This window comes from Nerophis ophidion, linkage group LG22, assembly GCF_033978795.1.
Source record: "Nerophis ophidion isolate RoL-2023_Sa linkage group LG22, RoL_Noph_v1.0, whole genome shotgun sequence".
Lineage (NCBI taxonomy): Eukaryota > Metazoa > Chordata > Actinopteri > Syngnathiformes > Syngnathidae > Nerophis > Nerophis ophidion.
The window spans coordinates 27,742,096-27,756,972 of NC_084632.1; the positions used below are offsets into that span (position 1 = coordinate 27,742,096).

The 14,877-nt window shown below is 40.0% G+C and overlaps 1 protein-coding gene across 1 annotated transcript in view; it reads left to right on the forward strand.

Annotated features, from left to right (window-relative positions):
* The window catches only part of LOC133540747 (G-protein-signaling modulator 2-like), a 41,924-nt gene that overhangs the window by 24,319 nt on the left and 2,728 nt on the right, over window positions 1-14,877 (forward strand). The window contains exons 4-14 of the mRNA XM_061883637.1: window positions 183-322; window positions 635-758; window positions 3,385-3,500; window positions 6,045-6,200; window positions 6,584-6,692; window positions 6,943-7,096; window positions 7,261-7,325; window positions 7,413-7,595; window positions 10,939-11,101; window positions 12,780-12,965; window positions 13,036-13,151. Coding sequence (XP_061739621.1) covers window positions 183-322; window positions 635-758; window positions 3,385-3,500; window positions 6,045-6,200; window positions 6,584-6,692; window positions 6,943-7,096; window positions 7,261-7,325; window positions 7,413-7,595; window positions 10,939-11,101; window positions 12,780-12,965; window positions 13,036-13,151 — 1,512 coding nt within the window. The remainder of the gene's footprint in view (window positions 1-182; window positions 323-634; window positions 759-3,384; window positions 3,501-6,044; window positions 6,201-6,583; window positions 6,693-6,942; window positions 7,097-7,260; window positions 7,326-7,412; window positions 7,596-10,938; window positions 11,102-12,779; window positions 12,966-13,035; window positions 13,152-14,877) is intronic.

Consider the following 14,877-nt stretch of genomic DNA (forward strand, 5'->3'; position numbering starts at 1 on the left):
CATTTACCGTACTACAAAAGCCAAATTAATTAATTTTTAAACGACGGGTCAGCATTCAATACAACTGTTGCCCTAGTTTGCTGCATATAAGCAGGTATTACTGTCAGTGTATTTTTAAGTATATGATTACAGCACTGGTCGCTGTGGTTTCCATCCGTGAAAATCTGTTGTGCATGTTGTAGGTTGGGCAGGCCCGAGCACTATATAATTTTGGGAACGTTTACCACGCCAAGGGCAAAAGCATCTGTTGGTCGGGGACGGAGCCGGGAGAGTTTCCAGAGGAAGCCAGGATAGCCCTGAGGAAAGCTGCACAGTACTATGAGTAAGTTGTTACCTTGTTTTATGAATAATCTAGTGTACAAGTGAAGAGTTGCATGAGAGTGGCGCAGATGTAAAACTGCCGGTTTGTAATACATTGAAAGTACTTTCAAGAAGATGCCAAATACTTTGTTTTAAATTACACGTGCTGTGTTTTTTGAATCACTTGAAGGTAAACTGAATAACTTGGTTGTTAATTGCCTGCTTAACACTGCTCAGAACACTCATGGAAAAAAATGGAAAATATTTCTAAAATGCTTCCCACTTCCAAATGTATTCCAGAGGGTAAATAAACATCTCCTGGTTGTTATTTTAGAGCAAACCTGTGTCTTGTGAAGGAGTTGGGGGATCGTGCAGCCCAGGGTCGCACTTATGGGAACCTTGGTAACACCTATTACCTACTGGGGGACTTTGAAACTGCTGTTGTAGCGCATGAAAAGGTAACTTAATTTTATGTCTTTTTGCACTAATAGACTATTTTTTTTTAACAACAGGCAAAATTCCACAATGATCATGTGAATTATTGATGCTTATAAAAAATTTAATCGGTTTAACGATGAAAAATTATTTTTAAAATTGTCTAAATGTGAGGTATATTGGTAATAGGGCTGGGCGATATGGCCTTTTATTAATATCTCGATATTTTTGGGCCTGTCACGATACACGATATATATCACGATATTTTGCATTAGCCTTGAATGAACACTTGATGCAGATAATCACAGCAGTATGGTGTTTCTATGTGTCTACATTAAAACATTCCTGTTCATACTGCATTAATATATACTCATTTTAAACTTTCATGCAGAAAGGGAAATCACAACTAAGTCAATTGACCAAAACTGTATTTATTAAACAGTTATTAAGCAGTGGCACAAACATTCATGTCATTTCAAAACAGAAAGTGCAAGATTGTCAGAGACATTTTAAAACAAGCTATGAGTGCACTTTTGTGCATGATGTCACACAAGGTATTTCAATAAGTGTCAAATAAAAATTATCTGCATAATAGGAAATCAAATGTATGCTTTTGCCGCATACATTTTCAACATATTCCCGCTTGAAGCCAAACCACCGCCAGACAATGGACCCCATGCTGTTTTTCTTGGGAAATAATTTTTCCTTAATTTGTTACCAGATTGGCACCATCTCGCTCTCGTATTGCCACTCGCAACGCACCGTTAGCATACACAGCTAATGTTACCCATGCTTCTACCTCTCTGCTTGGGGAGGGCGTGTGACGTTGCACGCGTGACGTATGTAAGATGGTGCACTTGTTTATTTCTCTGTGAGAAGGAGAGACAACAAAGAGTGAGAATCGAATGCAGTGTAATGCCCGCAGTTACAAGCAATTGTGTGATAGGGCTGGGCGATAGATATATCGCGGGTTTGTCTCTGTGCGATATAGAAAATGACTTTATCGTGATATTCGAGTATACGTTCTCACGCAGTTGCTTTTAGCTGCGGCAATAACTTACAGGCTCTTCTCGCTCTTTCCGGTCTCTCCTTCACACAGACAGCAAGAGTCATACGTTTCATACAGTAGCAGTAGTAGCAGCATGGGTAACGTTAGCTGTGATGCTAGCAGAGCCGTGCGAGTGGTAATACCAGAGAAAGAAGGTGCGAATGAAAGAAGAGTTAATTACCTACAAAAACCGCAGTGGGTCCATCGTCTGGCGGTGGTTTGGCTTCAAGTGCAAATATTTCAAACAGACAACCGTAATTTGTCAAGAGTGGGCCAAAAGCAATGCTACAAAAAGTAGCATTACTGCTAATATGGGACGGCGTGGCGCAGTGGGTGAGTGGCCGTGCGCAACCCGAGGGTCACTGGTTCAAATCCCACCTAGAACCAACCTCGTCACGTCCGTTGTGTCCTGAGCAAGACACTTCACCCTTGCTCCTGATGGGTGCTGGTTGGCGCCTTGCATGGCAGCTCCCTCCATCAGTGTGTGAATGTGTGTGTGAATGGGTAAATGTGGAAGTAGTGTCAAAGCGCTTTGAGTACCTTGAAGGTAGAAAAGCACTATACAAGTACAACCCATTTATCATTTAATATGTAGCATCATTTGAAAAGTCACCTGCTCGAGAATGAAGAGTGATTTCTCCGCATGTCCACATCTACGTTCGGTGCCACACTCCCACACCATCAAAATGCCAAGGCAAACATTTCCAGATCAACACCGTATGAAAAAGATAGTCAACAACAGAATCTAATAACGTCCGTAGTAACCTACCACATAGCGAAGGACGAACACTATTTGATTTCCTATTATGCAGCTCATTTTTAATTGACACTTAAAATGTCTCTGAAAATCTTGCACTTTCTGTTTTGGAAATGACACGAATGTTTGTGCCATTGCTTAATGACTGTTTAATAAATACAGTTTTGGTCAATTGGCTTAGTTGTGATTTCCTTCTCTGCATGAAAGTTTAAAATTAGTATATATTAATGCAGTATGAACAAGAATGTTTTAATGTAGACACATAGAATCATCATACTGGTGTGATTATATGTATCAAGTGTTCATTCAAGGCCAAGGCAAAATATCGAGATATATATTGTGTATCGCGATATGGCCTAAAAATATTGAGATATTAAAAGGCCATGTTGCCCAGCCCTACTGTATGAGAATGTATAGTCTGATATCATGATATAGTCATTTTCTATATCGCACAGAAACAAACTCGCGACTTATCGATTATATCTATATATCGCCCAGCCCTAATTGGTAACAGCCTCAAATGATGAAAGCAAGATGGCAACATGTAATATCTGATCCTTCCATGTGAGCAATGGTGTGCACCAGGGCAGAATTTTGTAATGAATCACCTAATGGTGATTAATTATGATTTTGGTCAGTTTTAGCCCATACAGTACTGGTGTTCAACAGTTTCTGAGAATATGCACACAGTATGGTTCTGATTTCGCTATAATATACAATGCTGTCCAATGTTGTCCTACCACGATGGTTAAGGCTGCTTTGCTTCTTTTCTTGCCTACTTGGGGAATATTAAACCTGGTTTTGAATGAAGTAGTGTTTACAAATGTATGTGTTTGTTTGGCAGCGCCTACTCGTTGCTAAAGAGTTTGGGGACAAGTCTGCAGAGAGGAGGGCACACTGTAACCTTGGTAACGCTCACATCTTCCTCAGCCAATTTGAAGTGGCAGCAGGTCATTACAAGTAAGTTAACCTTTTTTTTTTGTCTATCATAGGGATGCGTGAAATAGACACTATCCGATATAAATTATATACATTTGGCCTACAACAGAGCTTTTAATACTATTGTTATATTTTCATAATGCATGTTGATGACACATTCTAGTTATGTCCCACAAAGATGACAGTGACAAGCAAATGAACGCATCCTCAACACAATGTAGCATTCTAGCCAGCGGCTAGTGTTCCTCCACATTGCGAAGCCACTTCTAAGTCAGCAATCCTCGCCTCCATTCCGGCAAATGGACTCCGTTTCTTACAAGTATTATTATCACTGGGAGGACGAGGAATAGCTGAACATGCTATACTACACACTGTAGGAGTATAAGCTAACCGCAAGCTAAAGCTCTTGAATGTAAACAAGGTGGGCGAATCAATACAAATATCAACAAAATGATACCAAGTAGTATAGTATCAGAGATCGATACCACAGTGGTTAGAGCAGTATTTTTTTATTATCAAAAATTATTTTGTCATTTATTCTTATTGTTTATACACTCAGGAAATAAGTCCCTGGACTTCAAGGACAAAAACCAAATGATTTATTCAGAGCCAAACAATTTTAATATTTCATTGGTATTGTTACATCGCCAAGCTGCATTGATCAAATGTAATAATTTGATCATCTTGAAATTTTTAAGTATCAGTATTAGCATATATATGGCTAATACTGCCCCTGTAACTACTTGGTATTGGATTGATACCCAAATTTGTAGTATTGCCCAAAACTCATTTAAAGTATCCAAACAACAGAGGAATAAGTGCTTATTGCTTTTGACACAAGTGCAGATAGAACATGTTAAAACAAAAAGTAACCAGATATTAGCTGTAAATTATCAAGTATATATATAATAGTTTTGAGAAAATAATATAACCAGATATGATGCAATATGTTATCGCATATGTCAGCAGCTAAATTTGGAGCCTGTGTAGCCTAATTTGAAACTGTTCTATTTTCATTTTTATACCAAATATTATATTGTGATATATATCATTATCGCAGAAGGCTCCAATATATATTGCAACACAGATTTTAGTGTTCCGTACTATTCAGGCTATAGAATTTTGGACAAATTTTATTTTGTACATATATTGACCACTGATGTCTGTCAGTCACAGGCGTACACATTGAAACATGAAATATTTACACAGACACTTCTGTTCATTCACAAATTTAACAAAAGACCATGTCTGTAAAATGGCCTACAATAAGCAGCGTTCGCTGTCTTTTTCCTCCTCCGTGCTCAGCCCGCTGCGGTCCTCTTCTTCAGCGACAGGGTTGAGAGGACTCAGGGTTGCATCATCTGGCATTTTCTCCGCCTTGTTTTCACTTTCACGGATTTCCGTTCTGTGGGGTGGGTGTTTTCTTTTTCAGTGGCAAGGTCAGTTATCTTAGGCTTTGGGGATGTGTCCTGTGCTTTTTGACATGTCTTCTCCATGTTGAGGGTGAGTCCATAACGCGCTAAATGGCTGACTGAATGATTGTGTGATTGCGTTTGATTTAACCTAAACAGTTGCATTGGTCCACCGTGACTCGTTCGGCAATTGCATTGGTCTGAGGTGACAAGGAAAAATGTATTGGCGCCTTTGGAATCCAGAAAATCAATGAATTAGCCACAGCAATATATGAAGCGCTGTGTTTAAATCGTGGGGAAAAAGTTGCAGTTTATAGTCCATAAATTACAGCAATCATAATAAAGAACAATCATTCTAGTTGTCTCTTGTCACCTTCACAAACATTGATTCTTATTGTCTGTCTATTTGAACTAAGTGCTGATATAGCTCAGATATGGTACATTAGTCAAACACATTATTATCATTTAGAAATTATTTGTTTGTGATTTGCAACTAGTAGGGATGTGAATCTTACAACAACTCACAATTAATTTCGATTCCAATTAGTGTGGTGACAATTCGATTCGGAATCAATTTTCGATTCAACACGATTGTAGCAAGATATTATTTGTTATAAAAATCATAAAACCTTTTCAAAACAGGTTATAGGCTACAAAAGCTCCTCTTGGCTGCTAACGTGGATGCGCAGCGAGTAAGCATGGGGTAAAAAAAACTTTTAAAAAATGTATTCTTAAATGATTTTTATTTTAATCAATTTTGGAAAATGTAAATCTTTTTAGAATCTGAGGAAATAAGAATTGTAATTTGAATCAATGTTTTTTTCAACAACCATCCTTTTTGTAAATACTTTGGTATACTTACCCACCAACTTTGGTGATGAATTAAAAATCCTACTGCAGACCAAACACAACCTCAATTGGAGTCATTTTTACAAATTCAAGTCAAATGCATAATAATACACTTTACGCCTAAAAATGGCATGTTCATACAGTTTTGTAGCCTACAAAACATTTTATTCCCCACAGGTATGTAAACATATAAATTATCAACTAAAGAATTCCTTGAAGGAGAAGCTAACAAAAGGGGAAAAATACCTTTCATTCCACTGCACCCATTTGAGACATTCTTTGACCTCCTCTGGTTTGCCTTCAGGAGGACTCTGCAGCTCGCCAGGCTTTTGAAGGACAAGGCGGTGGAGGCCCAGGCCTGTTACAGCCTGGGTAACACCTACACATTACTTCAGGACTATGAGAGAGCCATAGATTATCACCTCAAACATCTGGTCATTGCTCAGGACCTCAACGACAGGTAAACAAACACCCAACACCATCAACAACATGAAGCACAGTGTTTTGCATTCCTCCTGCTTTTCTGTAACACTTAAAACATCACTCAAGCTGCTGTTTTGATTTGTTTTATATTCACAATATTAATGATTTTACTAAAATGATGTGTAAAGAGTGTGTCTTTGCGTTGTTGCCCTGTCAAAAGTAAACAGTGTAGTGTAAATGTACTTTTTACTGTTATTGACGTCTGGACATAAGGACATAATTTTATTAAATAACCACTCAATATATACACTGGTAATGGTGGTCATGTTCAGTAAGAGTATTCTCCCCTCCCGAGTTAGAACGCTGACCTGTCTTACATAATCAAATTTTTAAGCTTCTTTCCTCTGTTTTTTTCTCCAGAATTGGGGAAGGAAGGGCCTACTGGAGTCTAGGAAATGCCCACACTGCCCTAGGGAACCACGAGCAAGCTATGCACTTTGCTGAAAAACATCTGGAAATTGCCAAAGAAGTGAGTAATTACTGCTTTTTTGTTAACAGAGGGTAGCAACATCCCCATCTACTGGTTCATGAGGAAACAACACTCAAATGCAGCTATAGATTATTAGCTTCCCTGTTAAGAAATATATTTTAAAACATGTTTTTTATTCATTCCACAACAAAGTATACTTCTGTAAGTTGTGGACCAACACAATGTTTGTATTCTCTATCTGTGATTGCCTTGACTTTATGATCGATATTGTTGCCTGCGCTTTATTTAGACAGAAGACAAAAGTGGTGAGGCGACGGCGCGGATGAATTTGTCTGACCTCCGGCTGGTTGTAGGCCTAAAGTCCAGCATCTATTCCAACATCTTCAGCAAAACTAACAGCTCTGCCCTTTCAGTTAGCCATCAGAGTTACCTCAGCATGTCCGGTAAATATTTTACATCCTGTCCTGCATCAAAGAGGAGCTTTCATTTTACTCATTGAAAAAACTTTCCAATGTTTACCTCATGTTTGGCTAAAAACACAAAACACTCCTTGCACTCCTTAGAAGTTATTTAGACTTACATAGGATTTGTTTCATGTGTGTTACAGGAACAAAGTCTCCATTAAAGAAGGAAGGTAGTGCAGATCTAAGTCCAAATTCATCATTAAGTCAGGTGTGTAAGAATGTTATCACATTTTGTCATGCAAATTTACATCCTGAGTATTTGGAAGTTTATTGATATCCCTTGTAATTTTTGCAGGACTGGGAGGAAGATAAACTCTCCAGGTCATCAAAAAATAACACCATCAAAGCTTCCACTAAACTTTTTCTTTTTCACCGACTAAAAAGTAAAAAACGGAAGAGCAACAAATCTCCCAAAGAGCAGCATGACAGTGCCTCAGACCTCTCAGTGCCTGATTTGGACCCGCCAAAGTCTTCCAAGGTACTTTTCCATGCAGCAGTTTGCACTGCCAATGCACGATGAGTATTGGTAAAGGTGTTTGCAACTAATAGGCTGCTTCCTTTTGGGCGCTCGCATTCAAAAAAGCTGGAACCATTGTATCCCACTTCCTGGTCTGGTTTAAACAGCCCCTTGAAAATTACAATTAACTGTTCTCGTAGAAAAATAAGTAGACTAATAAAAGGCACATACAATGCTTACTTACTGTTTTCTAACTCTTAAATAATATCAATTATATAATATTAAATGAAGAGATGAGTACCAAATTTGGTACTTTTATAGGTACGGACTTAAGTCTGTCAGTACTACCGGATATCAATACTTGGAAAATCAAGCGGTGCCATATTTCAATACCTTCATGTCCGATTACAGCATCTGTTCAGTTCAGTTAATTTATTTATTTCATTCATAAAAATAAATCAGTCAACATAACATTTAACATTCGGCACCAGCTTAAACACTTGGCCGGGAAACAAGCAGCCAAGCATTCAGAGCGGACTTAGCCGGAATGCCTGTAGGTAATGTTACAATTTTCCATGCCAACTACGCAAAAAGAAGGCGCTCAAAAGTGCAGTAAGACTCCACTTTTTAAAATGTGCTCGTTCGATGCTAATTTATATTGGATTTGCTATAAACATGCTACCGATTGGCATTAGCGATTTTACATGCCGATTTCATCGTTGCTAAATTTGGTAATGAAAACTACAACTAAGATTCACGTTACAATGAAACAGCTGGTGTGTTATAAATACAATACTTGCAGTTAAAACACTTCATAGGGATCAACTAAAGAAGAGACTGGCACATTCAGCTTAATGGCAAAGACACTTCCTGATGAAGGCAACACATAGTAACCTATACACAACTGCCATCTAACGTCTTGGAATTGCAACTGCATGCAAAGTCTACTATATAATACAATTCAGTAGAGTCCTTGCAAATGAGAAAGAAGTGTAAAAAAACATGATAATTGTGTTAAATACAAAGAAATAGATTATATTATTAAACAATTAACATGTATTAACTCATTTAAAGTACACACAGTAATACTGAAAATTGGTACCATTACTGGTTTCGATTCCCACGTACCGGGAATTGGTAATACATTGATTCAAATGTGAGAGGTAACTGTTCCTTGTTAGATGTTTATGGTACAATTTAGAGATGTAATTTCCGGAAATGTAATTTTTTTTTTTTTTTTTTTTTTTCACTCCATTGTTTTGTTTCCAGGCTTCACGGTGGCAGAGGGGTTAGTGCGTCTGCCTCACAATACAAAGTTCCTGCAGTCCTGGGTTCAAATCCAGGCTCGGGATCTTTCTGTGTGGAGTTTGCATGTTCTCCCTGTGAATGCGTGGGTTCCCTCCGGGTACTCCGGCTTCCTCCCACTTCCAAAGACATGCACCTGGGGATAGGTTGATTGGCAACACTAAATTGGCCCTAGTGTGTGAATGTGATTGTGAATGTTGTCTGTCTATCTGTGTTGGCCCTGCGATGAGGTGGCGACTTGTCCAGGGTGTACCCTGCCTTCCGCCCGATTGTAGCTGAGATAGGCGCCAGCGCCCCCCGCGACCCCGAAAGGGAATAAGCGGTAGAAAATGGATGGATGGATGGATGTTTTGTTTCCATTGACAACCCATTAGGCTTCACGGTGGCAGAGGGGTTAGTACGTCCGCCTCACAACACGAAGGTCCTGCGGTCTTGGGTTCAATCCCAGGCACGGGATCTTTCTGTGTGGAGTTTGCATGTTCTCCCCGTGAATGCGTGGGTTCCCTCCGGGTACTCCGGCTTCCTCCCACTTCCAAAGACATGCACCTGGGGATAGGTTGATTGGCAACACTAAATTGGCCCTAGTGTGTGAATGTGAGTGTGAATGTTGTCTGTCTATCTGTGTTGGCCCTGCGATGAGGTGGCGACTTGTCCAGGGTGTACCCCGCCTTCCGCCCGATTGTAGCTGAGATAGGCGCCAGCGCCCCCCGCGACCCCAAAAGGGAATAAGCGGTAGAAAATGGATGGATGGATGGATGGATAGTTTTCACCTGTCCTCATCTCACACACCTGATTTACTTGGACTCATGCACCTGTTGTCAATCACCACGTCACGTTTTAAGCCTGTAGTTGCCAGGCGGTCAGCCTGGCGACTTCGCCCTCTACACACCCTTGATACCCAATTGATTACGCGGTCCATGCCATAGTGCTCATGCCATTGCCTTGTTATATTTTACTTCTTCACGCCACAGTGAGTGTTTCGTTTTTAAGTCCACAGTTTAGTGACTTTTTTTAGTTCATGTTTCATGTCCTAAGTTGTTTTTGCCTCCGCCTTGTGCACGCCTTTTGTTTGGTACTTTCCGAGGGATTAATTAAAAGATGTCAGTACCTTCACGCCATGTCAGGTCCAGTCGATTTGTACTTCAGGGAAACAAACCACACCATAATCCGTGCCTTGACACATATTTGTAACTGTGTTAAAGTTGTTTACACGGCCACTCTCAGTGTGACCTGTATGGTTGTTGACCAAGTATGAATTGCATTCGCTTGTGTGTGTGTGTAAAAGCCGCATATATCATGTGACTGGGCCGGCACACTGTTTTTACATACGAAAAGCGGACGTGACGAAAGGTTTTAGAGGACGCTTAAAGCAGTGGTTTTAAGGCACGCCCCCAATATTGTTGTCCGGGTGGGAATCGGGAGAAATTCGAGAGAATGGTTGCCCCCTGGTGATTTTTGGGAGGGGCTCTGAAATTTGGGAGTCTCCCGGGAAAATCGGGTGGGGGTTAGCAAGTATGAGTATTATCGGTGAATGCGGTGTTACAGCGACACTGCCGCTGTATAATCCTGGCGGGCCAGCTCTAATGTTAATTTGATATTGCCTCAAGGGCCAAATGAAAATACACGGCGGGCCAAATTTGGCCCGCGGGCCAGAGTTTGACACCCATGATTTAAATACATCTTAAAGTGCCACAATCAAACCGATATTCTAAACTATAAGAGCTTATCAATTCAAACATAAGATACTAACACTGAAACGCTATGAGTGAAGCATAAGAAACACAAAACATTGACATTGTGTCAATTTATTTTATTGTTTAATACCTTGGTCAAAATATTTCAGTGTGTGTATACAGTAAATACTTTTTGAGCACATTCAACAAAACCACAATAATATGAGATAGTCGTGATGATTTTGGTCACAATAACTGTGACATGAAATGTTCATATCATTACATGCTTTTAAATATAGTCATTGATTGTTAAAGAACCAACTAATGGTGCTCAGACAAAGAGATGCAAGTCTGTTTGCTGATTTTTTTTTGTTTCTTTCCTGTAGCAAGTGTCACATGACACAATTGGGGAGGATAGCTTTTTCGACCTCCTCTCTCGTTTCCAGGGCAACCGAATGGACGACCAAAGGTGCTCTCTTATCGATGGCTTGAACCATCAGCCCGCCAGCTCCTCTCCCTCGTCCACCCCTGTTGTAGCTGAAAGGAAATGTAAGTCTGCCCCCCGTGTTTGTACGTCTGTGCTCTCACCATACTAAACTTGACCTGACGTCACACGTTGGTTTCAACGTTAAATTCAACTTCATTCAGTAGTGACATTAAACATGTGTTGGTGCTTTCCATCTGTAACCCCTCTTATTATGGTGTGAATGCAGAATATTCAGACTTGTCCTTAACATTTGACCTACACAACATATTTGGTACGAGAACCAGATAAATGGACCCCTTGAATGCCTACTTTTCAAGGCAACAATCAGATATCATGGCTTGCCTAAAGGGGAACATTATCACCAGACACATGTAAGCATCAATATATACCTTGATGTTGCAGAAAAAAGACCATATGTTTTTTTAACCGATTTCCGAACTCTAAAAGGGTGAATTTGGCGATTTAAACGCCTTTCAATTGTTCGCTGTCGGAGCGATGAGCTTTCACCCGTGACGTTACAATGGGAAGCAATCCGCTATTTTCTCAAACACATTACACACACAAGTCAAATCAGCTCTGTTATTTTCCGTTTTTTCGACTGTTTTCCGTACCTTGGAGACATCATGCCTCGTCGTGTGTTGTCGGAGGGTGTAACAACACGATCAGGGACGGATTCAAGTTGTCTTACGTGGAGTGTGCATGCTAATCGATGCTAACATGCTATTTAGGCTAGCTGTATGTACATATTGCATCAATATGCTTCATTTGTAGCTATATTTCCATCCAGCCTTTCCCTCCACCCACATTTAATGCCAAACAACACATACCAATCGACGGATTCAAGTTGCACCAGTGTCAAAAGATGCAAAAGTCCCTCGTTTGTTCTGCACATTTTACCGACGATAGCGATGCTACAACAGAGATGTGTGGATATCCTGCGATACTCAAAGCAGATGCATTTCCAATGATAAAGTCAACGAAAACACAAAGGTGAGTTTTGTTGATGTTATGGACTTATGTGCTAATCAGACATATTTGGTCACGGCATGACTGCCAGCTAATCGATGCTAACATGCTATTTAGGCTAGCTGTATGTACATTTGTAGCTATATTTGCATCCAGCCTTTCCCTCCACCCACATTTAATGCCAAACAAACACTTACCAATCGACGGATTTAAGTTGCTCCAGTGGTCAAAAGATGCAATCGTTGGTTAGAAGGCGATCGCCGAATAGCTTCAATAGCTATTCGCTCAATAGCTTCAGTTTCTTCTTCAATTTTGTTTTCGCTATCTGCCTCCACACTCCAACCATCTGTTTTAATACATTCGTAATCTGTTGAATCGCTTAAGCCGCTGAAATCCCAGTCTGAATCCGAGCTAATGTCGCTATATCTTGCTGTTCTATCCGCCATGTTTGTTTGTATTGGCGTCACTATGTGACGTCACAGGAAAATGGACGGGTGGATTTACAGATAGCGAAAATCAGGCACTTTAAAGCCTTTTTTCGGGATATTCCATGATGGGTAAAGTTTTGAAAAAAACTTTGAAAAATAAAATAAGCCACTGGGAACTGATTTTTATTGGTTTTAACCCTTCTGAAATTGTGATAATGTTCCCCTTTAAAAAAGATCTGCATTTCCTATGTATTTGTTTAGTTTTATCCTCCATTGTTGCATGACAACTGGCAAAATCAAGTATGAATCATTGTAATGTGTGTACTGTCGCCTATTGTGTGTCTAGCTACACTGGACGGCGAAGCACCATTGCAGGATCCTGGTCATTTCCTGGAGCTGCTGGCCAGCTCCCAGGCCCGTCGGCTGAACGACCAGCGAGTCAGCCTGAGCCATTTTCCTGGCTTGAGACTCAGCACCTGCAACCTGCCCAGTACACCCTCCACCTCCTGCGAAAACCAAGCCCCCGTTCAAGGTGACGACAAACTAACTACGGTAAATCTGTAAACCCTGTTGCTAAGGTTTGTTCTGTCTGCTCCTTCCAGCCCATATTTCGAATCCAGGTCCAGCTCACATACAATCCCAGTACAACTGCATGGAGCCCAGCATTGAGCAGCCTGAGGGGGATGATGTCTTCTTTGACATGCTCGTCAAGTGCCAGGTGAGCAAAACAAACATCATTTTTATTGATTTATTCACTTTGTGATTACTGTCTACTCAGAGTCTAGTTTTAGGAAAATCTTTCCTAAATCTAGTTATAGGAAAATCTTAGCTAGCATATCGTACATAAATTAAATTTATTTTAAAAGTTCAGTTCAGACTAACCCTTTTGCACCCGAAATGCGTATTAAATATGTTCCTTATGAGCTATGTTTGTTCTGGTTGAAGGTTAGCAGTTACAAATTCATCCAGAGAGTTTTTCTTAGAAATGTGTTTTATTAAATTGCAATGATTTTGATTGTAATATAAAACTATTTTGGCCTCAGAGACTCCCATTATAACTGCTATTTTTAACAGATTGTAATATTGATATATTACTATGCTTTTTCAATGAAAACCGAATTAAATCCATTCTTGTCGGCTGAAAAACAAGAAAATATTGCTTTGGTGTAGATGCGCCTCTTATCCACCAGGGAGCACCAGAAGCCACTGAGGCATAATCCTTAGAGTTTTAATGTTAAACTTCCTTTAAAAAAAAACATATATATTTGTATGTACGTGTGTGTGTGTGTGTATATATATATATATTTATAAATTGTGTTAAATATAAACGGAATACAGTGATTTACAAATTATTTTCAGCCCATATTCAATTGAATGCACTACAAAGACAACATATTTGATGTTCAAACTAGTAAACTTTATTTTTTTTTGCAAATAATAATTAACTTTGAATTTCATGGTTGCAACACATGCCAAAGTAGTTGGGAAAAGACATGTTCACCACTGTGTTACATCACCTTTTCTTTTAACAACACTCAATAAATCTTTGGGAACTGAGGAAACTAATTGTTGAAGCTTTGAAAGTGGAATTCTTTCCCATTCTTGTTTTATGTAGAGCTTCAATCGTTCAACAGTCCGGGGTCTCCGCTCTCGTATTTTACGCTTTATAATGCGCCACACTTTTCGATGGGAGACAGGTCTGGACTGCAGGCAGGCCAGGAAAGTACCTGCACTCTTTTTCACGAAGCCACGCTGTGGTAACTCGTGCTGAATGTGGCTTGGCATTGTCTTGCTGAAATAAGCAGGGGCGTTCGTGAAAAAGACAGCCCTTAGATGGCAGCATATGTCGTTCCAAAACCTGTATGTACCTTTCAGCATTAATGGTGCCTTCACAGATGTGTAAGTTACCCATGCCTTGGGCACTAATGCACCCCCATACCATCACAGATGCTGGCTTTTGAACTTTGCGTCGATAACAGTCTGGATGGTTCGCTTCCCTTTTGGTCCGGATGACACGATGTCGAATATTTCCAAAAACAATTTGAAATGTGGACTTGTCAGACCACAGAACACTTTTCCACTTTGCATCAGTCCATCTTAGATGATCTCGGGCCCAGAGAAGCCGGCGCAGTTTCTGGATGTTGTTGATAAATGGCTTTTGCTTTGCATGGTAGAGCTTTAACTTGCACTTGCAGATGTAGCGACAAACTGTATTTAGTGACAGTGTTTTTTTTAACTGTTCCTGAGCCCATGTGGTGATATCCTTTAGAGATTGATGTCGGTTTTTGATACAGTGCCGTCTGAGGGATCGAAGGTCACGGTCATTCAATGTTGGTTTCCGGCCATGCCACTTACCTGGAGGGATTTCTCCAGATTCTCTGATTTTTTGATGATATTATGAATCGTAGATGTTGAAATCCCTAAATTTCTTGCAATTGCAATTT